The following is an 18,484-nucleotide window of genomic DNA, read 5'->3' on the forward strand; positions in this document are numbered from 1 at the left end:
ATGTTTAGCTGGTTATTTATCATGCTATGTAAGCATGAATCTCAATTAGCAAGTGAGGCTCATTGCTCTGTAATATGGATCTCTTCTTATAATTTACAGTTCCACTTATTTCTATCATTTGCAAATTCTAAGCAATACTTTTCTCCATACTCCTGAGAATAGCCACCCTCTTCAACAATTTAACGTCTCTTTGCTAGGCCCTGGCCTTGTGAGAATATATATATATTAATGTAGTTGGACACATTTGGCTTCCTGATTAGCAGCCTCTGCACTCATCTTTTACATAGCCCTTGGTTTTCTCAGTTGAGTAGTTTATCTGAGAATAACCACCCTCTTTAACAATTTAATGTTTCTTTGCTAGGCTGTAGTCTTGTGAGAATGTATTACAAATAGCACAGCCAGAAGGACTAGGGAAGTGATCGTCCCCTTGTACTCTGCACTGGTGAGGCCCCACCTCGAGTACTGTGTCCAGTTTTGGGGCCCTCTCTACAGGAAAGACATTGAGGTGCTGGAGCGGGTCCAGAGAAGGGCAACGAAGCTGGTGAGGGGTCTGGAGCACAAGTCCTGTGAGGAGCGGCTGAGGGAGCTGGGGTTGTTTAGCCTGGAGAAAAGGAGGCTGAGGGGAGACCTCAGCGCTCTCCACAACTACCTGAAAGGACGTTGTAGGGAGTTAGGGGTCAGTCTCTTCTCCCAAGTAACAGGCGATAGGACAAGAGGAAACAGCCTCAAGTTGTGCCAGGGGAGATTTAGACTGGATATTAGGAAGAATTTCTTCATAGAAAGGGTTATCCAGGGTTGGAACAGGCTGCCCACGGACATGGTGGAATCGCCATTCCTGGAGGTATTTAAAAGACAGGCAGACGTGGTGTTCAGGGACATGGTTTATTGGTGCTTTTGTCAGTGTTACGTTGATGGTTGGTCTTGACGATCTCAGAGGTCGCTTCCAGCCTAGTCGATTCTATGTTTAGCTGGTCCCTGGCTCCCCCCGACCCCGCTGCCTTTCCAGGCCTGTCTCTCCATGAGGAGCTGTAGGCAGTTGGCCTACCCGCCCCAAGCCGCTGAGGGGCGACCCTGCCTAAAACCTCTACCCGCTCCTGCCCTGTCCCAGCCGGCGGTAGCGGCTGCCCCGTGGCGGAAGGGGCAGGAGGCGCAGGAGCAGCCGTTAACGGCTCCCGACGCCGCCGCCAACGGCCGAGGGGGGGCGGTGGAGGAGGCGGGAAGGCAGCGCGCGCACCTGCCGCGGGGAGCGGGAGGCGCGGCCCCAGCTGCTCCGGGGGCGAGCGAGCGAGAGGGCGGGGCCGGCGAGTGACGCCGGGCTGCGCGGTGTAAACAGCCCGGCGGCAGCCCAGCAACCGGGCACCATCGCCCCACTGGGGGCCGGAGGGTTGGGTCGGGCCGGACTGGCCTGGCCTGGCCTGGCCTGGCCTTTGCTAGCCGCAAAGGACGGAGGGAGGCAGGCGCCCCTTCTCGCAGCGGCCCCGAGAGGTTGAGACCGCATCTCGGCGCGGCTGGTGGGGACGGCAGGAGAAAGCGCCCGAGGACCGCTCCTGGGAGGGTGGCTGCCGCTTCGGACAGCGGTTCGGGACCTCGGTGGCCCTTGGTGTAGCTCCCCCGGTAGGGCCGGTGCCGGCGGAGCCCGAGCGGCGGCGGTGGCGGGGGGGTGCGGGTCCGGTCGGTGAAGATGGCGACCCCGGGGATGGGCTGGCAGCAGCCGCAGCACGGCTACGGCGGCGGCTCGGCCACCGGCGCGGGAAAACTCGGCTCCGGCTCAGCCCAGGCGGGTCTGGGCGCCGAGCACAGCCCGGACCTGCATTTCAAAATGAGCAAGAAGATCGCCCAGCTCACCAAGGTGAGGGAGCGCCCGCCGCTGCCTTTTCTCTCTTCCTCTCGCTTTATTTATGGTTTTTTCCCTTCGCTTCTCTCCATCGCCTCGGCAGAGATGTGGCTGAGGGGAGGCTGTGTCTCGGGGTTGGTGTTAAATCCCCGCGGGAGGCGGCCGGGTTCGTTCCCCGAAGGCCGGGCCTGGAGCGGCCGCCGTCCCCGGGGACCGGAGCGCGGCGTGCCGGGGTCCCGCGGTGAGAACCCCGGCGTACCGCAAACGTGGAGAGCGGGAACGACGCGGGTCGGGCAGCGACCGTCCAGGGACCCTGCCGCAGTACCGGTTCCCTCTTCGTTGTGTCAAAAATTCCCTCTAGCACAGGCAGGTAGCTGGGTGTGTGGGAGGTGGTCCCCGATTGCCAAGCTGGTCCTTGCTATTTATGCTATGAAAATTGTAGCTTCTGTTTGTAAGCCTTTCTCTGAGTCTTTTTAAATAGAGAAATTCAAGTGATGCTTGTTTTCCTTTTGCTGAAGAGAAGTACTGTTGTTTAAGGTGTCTGGTAATATCTTAAACGCCTTAGTGAGGGAGAAGTGTGAGAATATCTCTGGTCTTCTATTGCTGATTGAACAGTTTTCATTGTATCACCCCCCAGTATAGAAAATACATTGTATCTTTGTTAAATGATGGGGTCAAACCATAAGGAGTTTTAAAAGCTTATTGTTAAGGCTGGTAGGCCCCGTGTTTCAGAAGTGGTTGTAGCTATAACTTTAGCTATAGCTAAATTTAAGTTTAGAATAACTTAAAAAATGCTTTGGTGCTGTAATCTCTCTTGTATCATGCTCAAGCCATATGTGAATAGCATTGTTTAGGAAATGAAAGGCAGATTATCTTTGTTAAAGCAGAAGAAATAATTTCTGTGAAGAATTACGTAGGTAAAACATTTAAAGGTAATTTAAAAGCACTGTGGGAACTGCCAGTATTCTTCAAATGTATGCTAAAATGGATGAAGGTGACATTTCGTTGGAACTAAGAATGAAGAAAATGAAGACTGCTGGCAGTTTCACTGTGGAGACAGTTCATATTTATGCACAGTTGATGCACCATTGACCAGTTAAAAATAGTATTTAGCGTAGCACAACATGCACTTTAATGTATTGGAAAACTGATGACTGAGAGGAGTATTTTTTTCCTGTTTTTGAATTCGGAGTCCAGTTTCTTTATATGTTAACATCAGTAGAACTAAAATTGTAATTTCATAAGGAGAAAAGTAGAATTAAAATAAGCTGAAGAATCTCTTTTATATGCACGTGGAGTAAACCAATGATGAATTAAAATATTAAAGATGTTACTACAGACTTGTACTCTCTGAAAGGTGCCAAAAGCACCTGGAGACCATAAATATTTTAGACTTACCTTAAGGCCTAGTGCATATGCAAAATAATACTTTCAAAGAATAATTTTTATGTGTGTGTATGTCCTTTGATATATTCCCTTTCTTTCTGTAGGAATTTACCCAGCAGTTTGTAGTTGATTTCAGAAACATTGTTCCACTTCTGTTGTGAAGTCATTTGTGTATACCCATGAGTTTCAAATCAATAGGCGCATGTCCTGTGCTCTCTCAGTTATTATGTGTCAGATATCTTGAGGTGGGTGTGAGTTAAATATGGATTTAAATGCAAGGTGCTGGAATATTTTGAACTTTTGTATTGGAAAACATGAAGAGAGTGAAAGTAAATACTGGGGTTTTTGGTAAGTTTTTTTATGATCTGTAGTAGAGTTCTTCTAAAATTCTAGAAATTGTGTGCATGTCTGCCCTGACAAACACTTCAGAGTAGTGCAAATAAAAGCTATGAATTGTCTTCCGCTAGTGTCTTTAACTGTAAACTATGTGCTTCTACAAGGAGTTGACATCTGAATTAGACTTTTGCAGGACTGGAATCGTGTATTTATTTTCCAGTGACTTGAAGAATCTGGTAATGTTTTTAGTTTGTGTGTTTGTGTTCTGTTTTTGAGTTTTAGGGAGAAAACTTGGAAAATCAGCTGACTGAAGGTCTAGAGTGAAGAACAGTATTTCTAGATGTAAAACAGGATGTGTAATAAAAATAATTCTCTTGCACCTATTGCAACAATAAAATTAAGAATTTAAAGATTAACATTAAAAGTATTCTATAGCATTGATTTCATTGAGGTAGAGGTGCAAACTTTTACAGTTTTGTAGTGAGTGCTCAGGTCCTACACTTCTGTTTGTAACTTGACCTTTCAGAAAGGGAAGCTTGAAAGAATTATAGAAACTCCTGGGTAAAGTATAATCTGAACTTTTTAACCTGCTCTAGAATCTGAAGCCTGATTTGATAGATGGCTGCAGAAATTAATCCTTGAGGAAGGACTCGAGCTACAGGGGGAAAATATAAGCATGATACTTAATTTATGTAAGTGAGAGTTAGCTGTCTGAGAAGATTTAATTTAACTTTGCAGAAGACTTCTGTAAATAAGATGATGCAAAAAAGGTATCAGGATACATCTATGAAGGTCTTTTGGCCAAAGCTGTGTCAACTGCTTACTAACTTCCGTAACCTAGGAACTTCTTACTAAGAATACCACTTAATTGTGATTCTCAAATTGTTTAATGTCTTTATATAAAGACACCTCTCACACACCTTCCAACTGTTTTCCCCATTTATTTATTTTTTGTCTTCCAACTCTTCTCTTAGACTGCCTTGAATATTAAGTCTCTCATGGATTTAGAGCGGAAGTCAGGCGCTTTACCAGGTCAAAACACTGATATAGTATAGTATAGTAAAAGGAAAAATAAATATGCATGTAGTATATACTGATATAGTATAGTAAAAGGAAAAATAAATATGCATGGGGCATTGCCAAAGGGATACACATAGTTAAATTATCCAGACAACTTCTGTCTTCTGACAAAAGAAATGTGACTCAATAGTTTATTTTTGCCTATCCTTGTACAGTTTGTGTTACAAGAAGTGAGTTGCAGCAGAAGAAAATGTTTTCCCCACAGAAGTTGTAGGTCACTCATGAAGTTAATGTAAAATTCCCAAATTAGGATTCCGCTGTTATATTTTCACATTACTTAGAGAGAATCTGATGTTTCAGTCAAAATATTGCAGGAACACAAAGAAAAACGTGAAATTTGTTTAATAACCAGATTTAATCAGTAATTCAGAGTGAGGCAAAATAAGATACAAATCCATTTCACTATGCACAACACTTCTGAAGTGCTTAACTATATTTTTACTTTTGGGGGGGTGGGAAAGACTTACTTGGTTTAACTTTAATAGGCTTACTTGACAGGAGAAGGTAAAACAAGTAATTAGAAAAGCAGCTTTAAAAAATAAAATTATATCCCATGTCATGCTTAAAGACTGCAGTAAATTGTAGCTGAAGCAATTTTAGCTCTTCCTCTTCGGTATAAGCTCCTTATTTTTTGGCGTTTTGAAAGATCTGTGTACTAGTGTGGGGATAAAGTAGCATCTGACACAAAGATTAAAGCCAACAAGAAATAAACTGCGATTATGAGATTGCATATATATGTTTGTACTACTGCTTGCTGGAGCGCTAATGCAGTGTTGAATTATTCCTGCTGCAGATGAAAATATGCATATATATATTTAATTACTTTGCATAAGACAACTGGAATGGAAAACAAAAAGCAAGTTGCTGCTATGCTTACATCAGTAGGGGAGAATGGGATTAGTTTTTACAACTGACAGAAGTTCAAGTGTTTTTGTTTTGGGTGTTTGGGTTGGTTTTTTTTTGCTTTTTGTGCAGTAGTTTGCAGCTTAAGCATTTGCGATTGAGAAATCCATATCCTAAGTGTGTCTGCAAAGTCTGTTGTGTAAGCTTTCTGACATCAACATAAATCTTTGACTTTTATGGAATAACTGCATGATCCATGCTGGGATTATGCAATGAGAATCTTCAGCATTGATTTGGATGCATGATATTAATTGCAGAAATAGCACATTAAGTGGAAGAAGAGTCTGTAAGAGCCGTGCAGATGATACGTACCCTACAGCGATTGTTTCTATCTATTTAATAAAAAGAAAAAAACTGTACAAAACTCCAGTGTTTTCCCTTGGTACATGCTTGGAGCTGGATAAGTCAGTTCTGGAAGTGTTCCAAAAAACAGCTAGCACAAAGACTAAGGCAGCAAAGTTGTCCAAGACACATCATACTTGAGTTAAATGAAAAAATAGAATCTGGGATTCCTGAGACCAGAGTTCTGTTCTCAACTCTGACAACAGTTCGTTGTGTAAATTTGGGAAACTGCTTTTTTAAAAAAATGAAGTAAAATTTCTCCTTTGTTTGCTTCTCTGTCTTCCTGCATTAGAGAGAAGTACTTACAGAATAGATGTTAATGTATTAGTTAGCCCTGTGAGTTGCTTGGGCATATAGGTAGTAAATTTTTTTCAAAGAATAAAGAGCAAATTTGATGCTCTTTCATTCAGATGCTTATGCTACTTGTGTGGACTTTTTTTGGTGGGATGGTTAAAGGTCTCCTTCAACTGGCACAGTATGCAGTGCTATGGAAGTAAAAGCTATAGGGTTTAACTTCTGTTAATGACTCTTAACAAAATGTTTCCAGTGAAATTTTGTTAGTTTTTATTTGGAAACAAAACAAGTAAACCTCTTGCAGAAGGTTCATTGTGCATAGGATTGTAAGAAAACTTGAAAGAAGAGCCCTTAAAAATAGGGAAGAAATGAGAATCTAAAAAAACCTGTAGAACTGTTTTGATGTTAGCTGTCATCATGTGATAGTTGATGCCATTAACAATTTTGTAAAAACTTGGTGTTTTATTTTTTAAGAAACCTTATGTCATCTCTTCAATGTGTGTTAACATTGGCAGCAGGCCTGTATTTGCTAACAGTTCTAGGATTGCATGAAAAGAACTGAAATTTTGAGGCGGGTGTGATTTGTCTACATATTTGAGTGTCAAAATTTTCGCATATACTTCTGACTAGTAATGTGGCAATAAATGTTATGTTTTATTATTACATAAAAATAGTTTTCAAGGACTAGAAGGTATGAAAACATAATATTAGATATTTAATTCTTTTACACTTCTCTGGAATTATTTAATTTTGGTTTGAGTTAATTATTCCAAAGATAGCCAAAGTAAGCCCTCTAAGAAGGGAGAGATTGAAGATAGGAACTGAGAAAGTGAGAGAAACAACAAGTCTGAAGAAGGTACTTAAGATTTTTCTATTTTAATCACGCTAGTATAGTCTCCCCATCTTCCCTTTCTGACTCTGCCCATGTGGTGTTCTGACTGTCCTCATTCTGCAGTAGTTATGGTCTTAGCAAGGGATATTCACAGAAGAGAAGTTTTCTGTTCTTGTGATGGCAAAAGGACAAAGATGGGACTGGGTAAAAATGGCATGTCTTTAATACAATCTGGTATGGTTCAAAAAAAGTAAGTAGAGCTTTCAGGCTCCCAAAATCTTCAGACCTTAAATAAAACCAGCAGTTATTGACTTTTTGCAAATACTTGCTAGTTGAAGCACTTAGCATTACTTTAAAGCAGCTGTGGCTTCTAATTTAGACCTGAAGAGATCTTTCTTACCTTCCATGTTTCGTATGATGAAAATTATGGAATTTAGTGTTTTAGTTAATATGCTCTTTGTCTCTGAAAGAAGAGATCAGGGATTATACAACAACAAGAAGTTGAGAGTTCTTATAAGAAGTCTGAGAACTTCTATTTAATGCTGTTTTTTCCCAATCAGGACTAGTAGGAAAAAGTTAATTATTCTGATACTTTGAAGACCTCAGGACCATGTATGAGACTACAGGGGTGCTATATGGACCTGATATGGGCGTATTTTAGAGCTCAGTGTTGTGGTATGTGTGAATTAGGTTGATGACTTTGCAGTCTTTTTCATGAGACATCGAAGAAGAAAGAGAGAAGTAGGATAAGAATGAAATATTTTTAATATTAAAAATCCACTCAAATGAAGTTCCTTTCCTCTCCACCTGCATAGTCTTAATGTTTGACTACTAACTCAGAGCTCTTCTGAGACTACTGACAGTTTAATGTTCTCAAGATAGTTTCTGTATGTGTCTAAGTGAAAGTGTGATGTTGTTGAAAAACTGTCTGATCACACATTCACATAACCTACTAGTCTAAAATGCCTCTTTAATATGCTTGTGCATGTATTAGCTTCTCTGAGATTGTTTTGGTTTGGGGGATTTTTTTTTTCCCATTTTACAAATATCCCCCCCAAAAAAATCAAAATGAAGAGACAAATTGGGGTAGAGTGTGAATAATATGGTGTGGTGCTTAAAGACATAGTTTAGTGGTGGACTTGGCAGTGTTAGGTTTATGGAATTGATGATCTTAAGGGTCTTTTCCAACCTAAATGACTCTGTATGTGTCCTCTTAGTCTATGCTTATTCTTATTTATTGTTATAATTAAGTAATATAGAATTACAAGGAGCTGGGAAACTATTAGATGTTATTGCTCTGATATATACTTCAGCTGTAAAATCTGATACATCAGTACATTAAGGATATTTATAGAAAACCTGAAAGACAAGGATTTTAGTACAGTTCAATGTTATCAACATGTAAAAATTTAAAAACTAGAGAAGAAAGAACATACAGGCCATAAATGAATCCTGATATGACAACATCCCTAAAGTGTAAAATCTGTCAACCTTTAGCTGCTTTTTACATATGATTATATAAATCCTATGAAAAAAAAAAAAGAAATATTTGAAACTTAGTTTGAGTTTTGTGTTTTTTTTGCTGTTTTTTTTTGCTGTTGTTATTACAGTTTTCATATAAGTACTGCATTATGAAAGAAGGCTTTTGCGATCATCTTGATTTAGATAAAATCAAGAAAGTGACAGTTCAGAGTTAAGAACATAATACTGAAATGCTTTCCTCCAGATGCATAAGTTGTAAACAGGAGAAAGAAAACTCTATTTAATTGTACAGGGTATTTATAGATTCATTTCTTTGTAAACTTGTAAATTAACACAGACATAGCACTTTGAAGTACTCAGTCCTGCAAGGAGTTCTGATTTGTCAAGTCTTATAAGAATGTGCCAGCAGAAGACAGTCTACTTTTTTTTTTGTATCTAGAATACCATGAGAATGCAAAGTTGTTGTTTCAAAATGATGAGTTCTTAGAAAAAGTCTGATTGCAATTTAATCTTAGTCACAGTGATTCTGTACTTTCTTCAAACACTAAAACTGTGTTCAGTAACAGCATGGTTTGTATTTGGACATTTTTATGTTGTCATGCAACCTATTGGTCACACATACTTCATTTTTTTTAGTGTCTAGAAGTATAATTAGATGCATACTGCATCTAATACATGTGTAGAAATGTTATTTGTCTTTGTATTGGTATGGTAACTTCCAGCCTTAAGTAGCTTCTAGCCACTGAAATTCTCTCTAATATCACATTCTCTGAACTGAGGCTTTGCTTTTAATGAAAATATTTTGTCAGTGATACTGCTGTTTCCCCACCCCAATCTCCAACTTTTTCACTGAAAACTTTACTCTTCTGTTAACTGTGTGGAGGAGGGAGGGCATTACATTAAATAGTCGCTAACTTTTTCTTACTGTTTGCATGCTTACTGCTAAATAAATCCGTGAAATCTCGGCATAGTATTAGGAGTTCAGATGTGTATGACTCTTGGCTGATAAAAGTTTGGCAATAGTAAGCCAGTCTTCTATGTGTTCTTCTAATGGTTGATGGCATACCAATAACCAAAGACATTGTGTTCCAAAAATAACCAGAAGAAACAAAAACAGTCTACAGCTATTCACCATCTTGTCCTACTTAATGTGTATTACCTGATTTTGTTTCCTTAGTCAGGCTTTTTTAACTGAAGGCTATTAGGAAGAACGACCTTTTGCTGAGGTTGTCGCTTAGTTAAGCTCAAAACGGCAACCTTTAAAAATAGCTACTGTTAAAAAGTTCATGAAGTCCCTCTTGTTCAAGATGCTCCCAGTTAAAAGAAAGGGAACCCTTTATCTGAAAGAAATATGAGATGATTTTAAGAAATACTTGCTTTCTATTTTCATTTTTATGAGATTAAAGTAATCTTTCCATCCAGTTTCCTAAAATTTTGCTTCTAGAAACCTGAATTATAATGTGTTTAGAATACAGGTGTGCTATAATCTAGAGATTTTTAATTGAACAATGTTTTTGCTCACAGTATGACCAAAAGCTATAAATTCTAGTAAAGGGTGTCTGACACTGCCTTCTCAGATCTCGTATTGTGCAGTACGGATGCTGATATGTTTGGATAGGTTGTACTAAAGTGTATTTCGGTAATCTCCTATGACTGTCTTTGTCCCTTTAAAATTTGACAAATGAAAATAGTGGTAAATTATTTCTGTAATAAAGATTAGGGGAAAGGACTTGTTTTTTTGAAAAAGTTTATTTATCTGATTTATGTACTAAACATAGGTTACACACTTTAAAAAATACAGTTTATTTGTAACCAATGATATGTTTACAGGCAAAAGCCCCAGCTTTCCATATCATAGCTAACATTACAGCATTAACTTAGAGTTCCTATGTCATTAAAATCAGTCAGTCTTTTTTTTTTTTTTTTTTCTTTTTAAAAGCATATGGCTGTTTGCTTTATGCTGGGATAGAATTTGCAAAAATGTGTCCTAAAGCAATAGACTGGACTTTGATATAAAGATCAAGTTTTGGTCTTTGACCTGTTCTGGGAACGTTCTGTGGCCATTCTCTCTACTCCCATGATTCTTGTCTTGCCTTTCTTTATTTCCATGCTGTGCTTCACACTTTGTCGTGTATACCTCTTCAATCTACAGTGTAGACTGTTCACCATTTGATGTATTGGGTATATTGTGCCTTACCTTCAAATTCTTAATGCATGAGATTGTAATTGTTATGACTTATGTTTGGGCAGGCACTGCTACATTAAGTATCTTTGCACCTTCTCTACAAGCAAAGAGCCTGAAGCAAGTTTAGCTTCTATTGGTTTTTATTATTTTCTAGCTATGAGTTGATGCTCTAGTATAAACTATATTCCAAATCCCAGAATTTTTTGGGGACGTAGCTGTGTCTGTAATAGACGTGGCAATTTAAACTTTTTTTTTTTCTTATGGGCCTATGTTCCCTATTCCTGAGGGAAACTAAATCTCCGGCTTTCAGAAAACTGTTAGGTTGGCACAGTGGAGACAGAACTGTCATGTCCTCTCACTGTAAAATATATATGCTTCTGTATGTGCCTATATGATATTATGGTAAATGTGGCCCCTTAAAGAAAATCTTATTGGAGACCTGTATAGAAAAGGTGTTCTTATAGAAAAGGGAAGAATTTGTTTAAGTGTACAGGAAGAAATAAAGAAAATTATCTCATCTGGGAAGTATAAAACCCACGAGTTTGTCAAAGAATTGAGACTAGCCTCAAGCTGATCTCCAAGAACTGATTTTATTAAAGAATACAGTGAAGTCTGAGGAGGTACCTGCTTTTCTTGGAAGACTTGTGGAGCGGAGCCTGGTCGGGAACCGTTCGGACGGTGTTGGCTTTCTCTCTTGCCCCGTGCCGCTCTCCGTGGTGCTGAACCCGTGGGGCTCGTCAGTCGATGCGCGTCTGCCGCTCTCCGTGGCACTGAAGGTGGGGCCGCCTCGACGTTTCAGCGTCTCTGGCATTGATGTCAAGAACAAATAAGTTTTGCTTCCTCTTATGCAAACCAGTACATGTCCCTGCCAGCAAGATCTCTTTAGAGGCCCAATTTATATAACTACAATTGCCCAATCCTTTTATGTAGTCAATGTGGTTAGCTGTAACATTGATTACAGTGAACACTGTGAAGGTAAGTGCAGTGAATTATTTGTCTGAAAATGTGTGCCATGCCATTTCGTTGTGGCTTCCCAAAAGCCTGACAAAAAGACAAAGAATCACGGAATCTTCAGGGTTGGAAGGGACCTCTAGTCCAACTCCCCTGCTAGAGCAGGATTGCCTAAAGCACATCCCCCTCAGGGCTGCATCCAGGCGGGTCTTGAAAATCTCCAGAGAAGGGGACTCCACAACCTCCCTGGGCAGCCTGTTCCAGTGCTCTGTCACCCTCACCGTAAAGAAGTTTTTCCGTGTATTTGAACGGAACTTCCTATGTTCTAGCTTGTGCCCGTTGCCCCTTGTCCTGTCACTGGGAACCATTGAAAAGAGCCTGGCTCCATCCTCCTTAAACCCACCCTTTAGATACTTGTAAACATTAATCAGGTCCCCCCTCAACCTTCTCTTCTCTAGGCTAAAGAGTCCCAGCTCTTTCAGCCTTTCCTCATAAGGGAGATGCTCCAGTCCCATAATCATCTTTGTTGCCCTGCACTGGACTCTCTCCAGTAGTTCCCTGCCCTCTTGAACTGGGGAGCCCAAAACTGGACACAGTATTCCAGTTGTGGCCTCACCAGTGCAGAGTAGAGGGGGAGAATGACCTCCCTCGACCTACTGGCCACAGTCTTCCCTATGCAGCCCAGGATGCCATTGGCCTTCTTGGCGACAAGGGCACACTGCTGGCTCATGGATAATTTGCTGTCTACCAGGACCCCCAGGTCCTTCTCCTCAGAGCTGCTTCCCAGCATGTCCGCCCCTAACCTATACTGGTGCTTAGCATTCTTCCTTCCCAGCTGCAGGACCCTACACTTGCTTTTGTTGAACCTCATTAGGTTCTTCTCTGCCCAGCTCTCCAGCCTGTCCAGGTCACGCTGGATGGCAGCACAGCCCTCTAGAGTGTCGGCCACCTCTCCCAGCTTGGTATCATCAGCAAACTTGCTGAGGATACACTCTGTCCCCTCATCTAGGTCATTAATGAATATTAATTAATTATTATTAATGAATATATTGAAAGAAGTGAAAATAAAAACAAGCACTAGTATTTTTCAGGGAGTTCTGTCAGTTAGCAAATTAAGAAAAGTTTGAGAATATTTAAATGAGCAGCAGCACTTTATTCATATTGTCAAGGTTCTAAAGAAGGAGTTCAAGTCTGATTTCCTAACGCTGATTTAGGGAATATACAGCACAAAACTTGATAATTTCATTCAGGCTTTATACCTGGTTAAGTTCTGTTCTGAAATAACTGCGTTCTTACCTTTTAAGAATTTTAAAAATTTGAAACGCAGTTATCTTGTCATAAAATTGAGTTGTATTCTATTTCTGAATGTTGCCTGAAGCATAGTAGATTCAAAAGCCCTTATAGTTCTGAAAAGAAGAGGAAATTGCATCTTGAAATTATATACTACTTAAAAACACTTATTTTGATGATTACACAAAAACAGTGATAGAGGTCTGTAAGACGACCACCTTTTTTACCGTTTCTCCACTTATGTGTTGCTACTTTTTGTTTTGGGAAGCTTTGAACTTAATATCACTCTGCTGAGAGAAAATTAATTTATTTGTATATGGAATGATTCTTGCAGAGTGAAGATTTTTGCTATGTTGTTTGTTTGCTTGCTTTGTCAAGGGCAAACTACTCTTACCTCTTCAATGCAAATTCAGTTGCTTTGCTCTGAGAATTTTCCAGTGCATTTTTTCCACAGAGTCTATTGCAACTCACAAACAGTTGCAATACAAATATACTACCTCAAATTTCTCTAGGGATCTCTATAGCCGAAAGGCTCAAATCAAATATGCAAATATTCAAGAAATAAATCTGTAAGGAAAATGCAGTTTGGAGACTAAAACACAACTTGGAGTAGCCCTTTGGACTGTCCTGGGTTCCTTGTAGCAATTTAAGGTCTAATCATATAGCAGATGTGTCAACTGTATTCTAGATAGATGGTTAGAGGTTAAATAGGATTCTTTCTCACCAGGAGGCAAATTAGGGAATTTGTACATCTGTCACTAAATCTTTTTTTTTTTTTTTTTTTTTTAAACCCTTCCTCCTTTTTTTCCCCTTCCTTCCCTCCCGCTTCAGTATGCTTCTCAAGATTTAACTGTCTTGGGAAAATGCCCAAAGATAACTGCGCTACAGATTTGCAGTGGATGTTTCTGACATAACCTGATTTGTAGAAGTTAATATCCCAGAACTGAAAAGGGTTTTTGATTGTGTGTTAGTGGCAATACTGCCACACCTCTCCAGCACAAGGGCATTGAGTTGCAGTTGCAAGTATATGCTAAACCAGTCTGTAACAGGAGGAAATGGTTGATTCAAGTTGTATGCAGAATGAATATATAAGCTAATTCTGTTCATTAGAGAGCTATGAAGGACTAGTCTTGCAAGTCTATCTTTTATCACAGTGGAATTTTCAATCTCTGTGGAAATAAGCATGCTTGAAGTAATTTGATTAATTTGACTTTCTAATTCAAGTCACTGATTTATTGCATGACAACTCAGGAGGTATGATGCATAGCTGGCCTTTTCTTATGCACTTGTGTTTGCCTTTATAAATGGTGCGTTACCTAGAGTCTGAGAGTCCTAGTAGGATGTATCAGATGTTGAAACAGATGAATTTTGTGGCCGTTACACCTTCACCTCAGTCTATACATGCCTTATGATTGTTTTCTAAAGAGAACTACGTTGCTTTCAAACAGAAACTATGTAGTACAGATGACATAGCTTATTTTGAGGTATTTTTTGTCAGTTCTCAGGCAGCTGGGACAGGGTGGAAGCTGAACTTACAATGCAAATTTCATTTCTCAACATGTATAGGATATGGGTTAGAGAGCTTCAGTATTAACAGCTCATTTCATATCTTGCTTTCTGAGGTACAGCATACTATTACCAGACATGAATCTTCTATGTAATATAGCTTAAAAGCCTTGTAAGGCAGCTTGTATTGCTTTTCTTGCAGATGTTCACAAAGCATTGAAAACTAAACTTTTTTTTACGTGGTCTGAGAAACTCAGATAATCAGGTTTCTTTAGTTTGTGTCGGTTCTTGGTTTGGTGGGTTTGGTGTTTTTGGTTTGGGTTTTGGTTGTTTTTTTTTTGGTAACGGAGCAGACAGTAATTAATTCCTGTAAGTGCAGGGGGAATTATGTTTACTTAATACTTCAGTAATCAGTCCATTACTGCTTTTGCTTCTTTTTTGAATGTTTGTGTTCAGGGCTGGGGGGATATGTTTCTTCTTTATTATGATACATGCATATCACTAATGTTCCATTTTAATGGCACTTCAATGAATTAGTTGGAAACTCTGCCCTGAGTTCTAGTGCATTTTATAGCCTGGTTCTGTGATTGAAGACTGCCCAAAATATAGGAGATATATTAGGAATTTAATGAAAAGGCTATGGCAAACTAACAAGTGCAAGCAGTTATTTAAGTTTTTGTCTGTAAAAGGAGACATTTTTGAAATGCACATAGCTCTGTTGATCTTGTTAATTTTTAATGCTTTTTATGATAAATAACCTTTTCACTTTCATGAAAGAGTTGGTGTTTTGGAAACTATTATGCGCAGTCTTCCTAACCCTTAAACTACAGGTAGAAAGCCATGGACGTTCTCTTTAAGTATAGATTAGAACAGGGAGAGAGCCTACTAAAAGCAGAACAAAAAGCTCGGTATCAAATCTGTTCTCTTTATATTAGAACCTTTTCTGGCTATGTTATGGGAGAAGCGCATTAATTGCTGAAGATACTTGTGCTTACTGTTTTTTAAGAGTGCTATTATTAAAAAAGAAACAGAAACCCCAAATAACATAAATGCTATTTGCTAGCTAAATTTAAAACTGAACTTTGAAAAAAGTATTTGAAAACTTCAGCAAATTTGTTGTCCACTGCTAAATGTTTTAGTCTGCAGTTTGTTCTGTACTGTCATTTAACAAGCTAAGACATCGTTTATAATTCTATGGAATTAAAACTGGAGTATCGGAAGCTGTGTTGTACATCAAATAGCCTTAAAATGTGCCTCAATAATTTCTCAGTATTCTATCTGTGTTTTTTGTATATGGGTTACTCATATCATTCTTAAATTTTCTCTTACATAATGGTGTATTTTGCAATACACCACCAACTTAGCTCAATTTTTAAATTTCCTTTTTCATCTAAAAATGGAGATTTCTACGGTAGTAGTCAGAACTAGGCATGTTTGCTTGAGAGACTGAATATATATACACTGACATGTGCATAATACAGACCTGTACCTACATCAAGGCCTCTGGCCTTGAGCTAATTATTTAATGTGAAGTTGCACACAAATGCTCATAATTATTTTTTTTTTCTTGCAAGTCTACTTATATGTGATTTACATGTGTTCCTCAACTTAAGAATTCCACTATTTTTCTCAACTGTTGAATTTTCAAAGTATTTTTTTACATATCCTGAAGAAAGAAGGCTGCTTGGTTTTCCTTTAATCTTCTTTCACTATCATACTAGATGTTTTTTTTCTTAGGACAGCTCCTCATGCCCAAAACTTGAGATCTTGATGAACATCCTTATTTGGTTCACCCATCAGGTATGGGGAATTTTTGTGGGAGGTGAAAAATTCTGAACAGATATACCTGTGTTCTTTTATATGATTAATTGCTGGAACAGTAGGAGTTAGTCTCCCATTTAATGTGGAATAAAGTAAGTATTGTAAAAGAGGCAAATCTAGCAAATAGTTACAATTTAAATACTCTTAAAATAAAAGTATATTGTATTCCAGTTACCAAACAGAAGCAATAGTAGAAGTCTTTATTACAATTGCATAGGATGGCTTTTTAAGAACATTCACTAGAGTAGCTCTCCAGAAGATTAGATCCAACTGGATGACCATAATAAGAAAATATAGATGTTGGACTTGTAACTAAGTGTTCGGGTTGAGGAGTCCCTTACTGTATTTAATGGGAGGAATGGAAAAGAGATGTTTTAGGATAAAGCAATATAATTGTATGCTTTTACCAGTGCATCAATTTTCCTGTAGGTCTCTAATGGAGATACTACAATTTTCCTACTTAAGTACACACAATCTTTCTTTTTTTTTTTTTGACTGTTTCAGAAAACCTGTGGTAGAAGGAACTCGAACTGCGCAAACTTTAAGTATCTTGATAGATGGACTAGAGACTAGGGAAAAAAGTGTATTCAGTCTCTTTTTGTGGGACTCTTTTTTTTTTTTTTTTTTTTTTTTTTTTTTTTAGGAAATTTAAAATTAGGTACATCTTCACTGCTGTTTGTCATGTGCCTGTGTGTTTTCTCCAGGTGTATCCTAGACAAGAAGACATTAAGGTAATTGAAAACTGACTGAACTGGTGGCCTTAAAGGGTGGTGGTCAGCAGCATGAAGCCCAGTTGGAGGCCAGTCACTAATGGTGTACCCTAGAGGCTGATACTGAGGACAGTACTGTTTAAGGTCTTTGTTAGTGACCTGAGTGATGAGACAGCATGTGCATCCAGGAAGTTTGTGGACAATACAAAACTGGGACAAGTGGTTGATAAAACAGATGGGTTTGCTGCTATTCAGAGCTGGACAGGCTGGAGAAATGCACTGACAGGAACCTCTTGCAAAGTCCTGCATCTGGGATCAACTGGCTGGAAAGCAGCTTTGCAGAAAAGGACCTGGGGTCCTGATAGACAAGTTGAACATGAGCCAGCAATGTTCCTTTGTGACAAAGAAGACCAATGGGGCATACTGGACTGCATTAGAAAGAGTCGCCAGCAGATCAAGACAGATGATCCTGCCCCTCTCACATGGCACAGGTGAAACTCACCCAGAGTGCTTGGTCCAGTGCTGGGTTCCCCAGCACAAGAGAGATATGGACATACTGGAGCAAGTCCAGCAAAAGGCCGCTAAGATGATGAAAGGACTGGACCATCTGTTGTACTAAGAGAGGCAGAGAGGTGTAACTGTTTAGCCTGCGGAAGAGAAGGCTCAGGGGGATCTTATGAATATGTGTGTATACCAGATGGTAAGGAGTAAAGAAGACTGAGCGGGCATGTTCTTAGTGATGCCTCATGAAAAGACAAGGCAATAGGCACATACTAAACCCAAGAAATTTCATTTAAACGTAAGAAAATACTTCTTTTGTTGTGAGGATGGTCAAATACCAGAATAGGTTGCCCAGAGAGGTTGAGGAGTTTCCTTCCTTGGAGATATTGACAACCCACTTGAGCATGGCCCAGCATAGTCTGTTGTGGCTGACCCTGCTTTAAGCAGGGAAGTTGGCTTAGATGACCTCCAGAGGGGCCTTCCAACCTCAGCCCTTCTGTAAACCTGTATAGGTGTTGTTCCTATAATAGCTAATATGTCACACCTTCAAGTTGTTGGTGTGAAATGACAAAACTAACAACCAATATTGTGTAAACACTGAGAGGTAGGTAGGAATTATAAATGTTTTTCATTATATGATAAATACCCGTAGGTTACTGGAAAGTATCCCAGAGGGCCAGTGCAAACTTATCCTAGATTCATCTCAGGCTGAGCTTTGGGAACACACTTGAACTGCCAAGTGGTGTGATTTGAGCAAGTGATTGTGCTACTTTCTTTGCTTCCTTTATAGTTTTGCTCCTATAATCTCAAAAACCCAACCCAAACAAAAAACAAACAAATTCTTAGTTTGAACTTGTCAAGAGCATGGACTACTACCCACTGTTACTCTTTCATGTGGGCATGAATGACACCACAAGCCAGAACCTGGGCAGAATTAAGGAAGACTATAAAGCCCTGGGATGCAAGTGAAAAAAATTGGTGCCCAAGTCATCTTTGTCTCCATTTTATCAGTTAGAGGAAAGGGAGCAGCC

The 18,484-nt window shown here is 39.5% G+C and overlaps 1 protein-coding gene across 3 annotated transcripts in view; it reads left to right on the top strand.

Annotated features, from left to right (window-relative positions):
* Positions 1-1,681: 1,681 nt before the first annotated feature.
* FAM184A (family with sequence similarity 184 member A) overlaps positions 1,682-18,484 on the top strand; it is a 73,478-nt gene continuing 56,675 nt past the window's right edge. For 2 of the 3 annotated variants that reach the window (XM_054196994.1, XM_054196995.1), the window contains exon 1: positions 1,682-1,849. In XM_054196994.1, coding sequence (XP_054052969.1) covers positions 1,682-1,849 — 168 coding nt within the window. The remainder of the gene's footprint in view (positions 1,850-18,484) is intronic. The other variant, XM_054196996.1, reaches the window with a different exon arrangement.

The sequence above is a fragment of the Rissa tridactyla genome, chromosome 3, assembly GCF_028500815.1.
Source record: "Rissa tridactyla isolate bRisTri1 chromosome 3, bRisTri1.patW.cur.20221130, whole genome shotgun sequence".
Lineage (NCBI taxonomy): Eukaryota > Metazoa > Chordata > Aves > Charadriiformes > Laridae > Rissa > Rissa tridactyla.